Raw genomic sequence first — 4,326 nt, forward strand, 5'->3', positions numbered from 1 at the left:
GCCGTCGTCCGACTGCATGAGGGCATTGACCCTGCTCCCGTCCGGCAGGCCCCAGGAGATCTCGGGGCTGGGCAGCCCGGTGGCCACGCAGTCCACTTTCAAGTCGCCCCCGCCGCGCACGACCTTGTGGGCCTCGTCCCCGCTGTGCTCGATCTTGGCGGGTTTCATGACCACGTGGACCTGGAGGGTCGCGTGGTCGTCGCCCACCTCGTTCCTGGCCACGCACAGGTAGTGGCCGGCGTCCTTCTCCGTCACGGATCTCACCACCAGGGTCCCGTTGCCGAAGGCCCTCACTCGGCTGTCGAAGCTGGGGAGAGAAAGAAAACAGGGCTCAGCGCTGAGGCCCCCGGGGTGCAGGCGGCGGGAGGGAAAAGGGAAGGCGGATTCAGGCTGCGGGGGTCGCCCACCTCGTTCCTGGCCACGCACAGGTAGTGGCCGGCGTCCTTCTCCGTCACGGATCTCACCACCAGGGTCCCGTTGCCGAAGGCCCTCACTCGGCTGTCGAAGCTGGGGAGAGAAAGAAAACAGGGCTCAGCGCTGAGGCCCCCGGGGTGCAGGCGGCGGGAGGGAAAAGGGAAGGCGGATTCAGGCTGCGGGGGGGAAGGCACTCTGCCACGTGGAAAACGGGCCATCGTTGGGCCGGGGATGTAACCCCGTGGAGCTGCCACCTGCCTGGCAAGCACAAGGTCCTGAGTTCGATTCCCGACACCCAAAGAAATAAAAGGGGGGAGGGAGAGGGTAGTTGTTATGTACCCATCCAAGATGAGGTAGAAAAACCCCGAGCGCTCTTTTAAAACTTTTTGGAAACTATAAAAATTGGTAGCTCTATGAGGTGACGTGTCAATGCGGGTAATGCTTTCCATGCTGTTCAATGATCACATCAGGATAAGCATCTGTATTTCCTTTCCTTCACCAATAATCACTGATTTTTTTTGAATACTCAAAATCCTTTCTTCCAGCTGTTTTGCTTTGCTTTGCTTTGCTGTGTTTTTAGAGACAGGGTCTCACTGTGTGGTGTAGGCTGGCTTTGAACTCACTACGTGGTTCGGGCTTGCCTTGACCTCACGTAGATCCTCCTGCCTCAGCTTCCCGAGTGCTGGGATGTCAGACGTGCTCCACCACATCCGGCAAAGTACTATGATTCCTGTGGCAGCACCCGAGAATGCCTTTCCCCGACCTGTGCCTTCCTACACATCTCCTGTTTCTGCCTCTTTTTTCCTCTCGTCCCGGGCTTCTGAGTTGCTAGTAAAACAATCCTAAAGATCGCCAGACAGAAGAGTTGGTTTTTCGAAATGATGAACGAAACACCAAGATGCAAAGGCAGAAGGCAAAAGCTCCCTTACTTCGGCCTGGCTGTTGCTTCAGTGAAATTAAATACAGTGACGATTTCAGTCCTCTTCACAGGCACACACACGTGGCTGTGTGTGTGTGTGTGTTTGTGTGTGTGCGTGTGTTCAAATACTTTCCACGGCGGCGTTCAGCTTTTGTAATGACAAAATCAGGCGCATGCTAGAGTCCCCGAGAGCAGGCATCGGACTTAGCCCACTCGGTGGCCACGTTCTCCCTCAAGCAAGCGGAATGCAGGGCCTCTCACCCGGTCACAGCCATTGCAGCCTCCCCCAAAGGCACCTGAAACCCGAGCCGCGCAGGGACCAGACTGAGGAATTTTGTTTTCCCGGTTTCAAGATTGGGCTTTGGGGTAGGGACAGAAGGATTTCTTTGGCAGGCCTGGGTTTGTGCGTGTGATATTTTTAATAGATGCTGGGGGTGATCCCAGAACCCGGTGACGGAATTTGGAAGTGCTGAGAGCTGAAATCTTCCACGGGAAAATCTCACTTGCAGGAGCTTTTATCACCATGGAACGGAGCGAGGTGAGTCTGAATTTTAATCCTTCAGTATTTCCTAAAGGCATCAATGTTTGGGATTCAACAGGGGATTGCACTACATCACCCTCCTTTTCTGTTTTTTAAAAAATATTTTTAATTTCAGTTAACAAGACAGGGTCTTCTTACGTCACTAAGTTTCTGGGGCTGGGCCGGACCCTGTGACGCTCCTGCCTCAGCCTCCCAGAGTGCTAGGATCGCAGACTCGCACGAGGTCCCTGGCTGACGCAGCATCGTTCCCCTGGTGTGTCCAGGGCTGTTGTCCATCGTACGTGTCCCTTCTGTACACCTCCAGAGAAACTGCCAATGATTACACTCAACCTGGTCATCACCCATAAAACAGCTGCTGGTACTGCCCAGATGCAGGGCACCCTCGAGTTACGACCGGCCTGACATAAAACACCTCGGGTTACAACCAGAGCTTTAGTTTTTAACTTAAGACCAAAGCCTTGAGTTACGACTCGAGTGCCGGCCGCCTGTGCTTCCTGATGGTCTCAGATGCAGACTGAACCCTTACACAGCTCTGGAAGGAGCAGGACAGCGTCCTCTCCTGTGTGGGGTTCACTGAGAAACCCCGGGCCAGCGTCTCTCTGAGGACCCTGAGATCTGCTGTGTGCAGCAGAGAGACGCTGAAGGTCGTGCAGAGGGGCTGAGCTTGCGCTGACTGACTCGAGTTACAACAGGCCCTCAGGGATGAACAGGGTTCATAAGTCAAGGGAGCCCCAACCTTGGAGAGCCACAGAGGCGTTCATGCACCTTGAACTCCAAGCAGTGACCCTGGGCCCGTCAATGCAGAATGAACTCAGTGAATCTGAAACTCCCAGGCCCTCCGGCCATGCCCTGAGCTGGGGAAGTTTCCGGCCATCGGAGGATGCATTTGTGAGCTTTAAATAACTCTGACAGGCACACACATCGAAGCGCTGGCTGTGGTGCCACCTTCCTCTCCAAGGGTATTTGGTTAGGATTCAGTAAGAACGGAGCCATGGGGAAGCTGATTTCGGACAGATCTGGGGCCCTCGGAACATTCCTCACGCGGCCGCCCACAGCGTGGGGACGTCAGCAGGCTTGGCAGGAAGAGACCCGGGGAGAAGGTGTTTTGCTCTGATCGTCCAAAGCCTGCAGCTCCAGGCGGCCGCAGAGGAGGCTCCAACAGCCAAGACGGGAAAGACTCGGGCCCCACTGCGGGACGCCCCGCTAAGATGCCAGGCCCCTCGTGCACGCTGGCTTTTCCTGCCCGCGGGGTCCCTGGTGTTCACCCCAGGCCACGGTCCCTGTTCCTCTAATCGTTTTTTGTTTTTCGCAGTTTTTATTAAAGGGATGCTGGCAGTGGGGTTTTCCAGATCTAACCAGGCTTTCTCCGCCTTGGCTCTCCGCACCTGAATCAAAGAGCTGCCCCTGGGCCTGCAGGAACAGACAGGGAAAGTCCCGGCCCCGCTCCCGAGAAGCCAGGATCGAGCTTCCCTCCAGGGTGGAAACGGATGCATCTCCGGGCACCGCCAAACAGCCAGGGGGAGGGCAGCGCCTGTGATGTGACAGACGCTCATCGAACTGATGGGTGACAGTAAAACCAAAGAGGCCCAGGCAGGCTCACCGAGACACCCACATAGGTACGTGATAGACTGGGACACGAGGCTTGGGCTGACCTGCAGGGTTCCCAGCCCTGTGGGCATCTGGGGCCAGGGGGGTTCTCTGAGGCGCTGCGCTGTGCATTTTAGGGTTGGGGCAGCATCTCTGGGCTCCACCTGCAGGGGTCAGGGGCAAACTCTAATTATTGGAAGAAAACACCCTTTTGGGTATAGGCAGGTGTTCCGTAAGGGATGATATCATCTCCAGTTGAGAATCATCATGGGATAGATGAAGAGCTATAAAAACACGGATGGATGGATGGACTGAGGCGCTGCGCTGTGCATTTTAGGGTTGGGGCAGCATCTCTGGGCTCCACCTGCAGGGGTCAGGGGCAAACTCTAATTATTGGAAGAAAACACCCTTTTGGGTATAGGCAGGTGTTCCGTAAGGGATGATATCATCTCCAGTTGAGAATCATCATGGGATAGATGAAGAGCTATAAAAACACGGATGGATGGATGGAGATGAGATGCCAGATGCAGAGGCACAGATAGGATGGATGGGTGGAAGAAAAAAGGGGGGGACTACGGAGGGAGAGGTGCAGGGAGATGCGCTGAGGTTGCAGTAGATGTGCACAGACGGATAGACAGAGGTAAACAGGGGTCAGCCAGAAACGGATGGGCGGGCAGACGGTGATAAGACGGTGAGGACAGACAGGCGGATGGACGACAGGTAGGACGGGTGGATGCAGGCGCGCAGAGAAGGTAAACGGCACACGGCTCACAGCAGGAGGAAGGAGACACCTCGAGGCCCCTCCTCGGTGCCCTCAGCTTGAGCCCTGTGTGTGTCTGGGCAGAGGGTTCCGCACCGCGGGCCG

At 55.9% G+C, this 4,326-nt stretch overlaps 1 protein-coding gene across 1 annotated transcript in view; it reads right to left on the minus strand.

Annotated features, from left to right (window-relative positions):
- Positions 1–4,326, minus strand: part of Mxra5 (matrix remodeling associated 5) — a 20,816-nt gene that overhangs the window by 3,361 nt on the left and 13,129 nt on the right. Inside the window, exons 9-10 of the mRNA XM_033760248.1 lie at positions 408–507; positions 3–207 (exon numbers count right to left, since the gene is read on the minus strand). Coding sequence (XP_033616139.1) covers positions 3–207; positions 408–507 — 305 coding nt within the window. The remainder of the gene's footprint in view (positions 1–2; positions 208–407; positions 508–4,326) is intronic.

Source organism: Fukomys damarensis, unplaced genomic scaffold (genome assembly GCF_012274545.1).
Source record: "Fukomys damarensis isolate Sample0158 unplaced genomic scaffold, DMR_v1.0_HiC HiC_scaffold_39, whole genome shotgun sequence".
NCBI classification, from domain to species: Eukaryota; Metazoa; Chordata; class Mammalia; order Rodentia; family Bathyergidae; genus Fukomys; species Fukomys damarensis.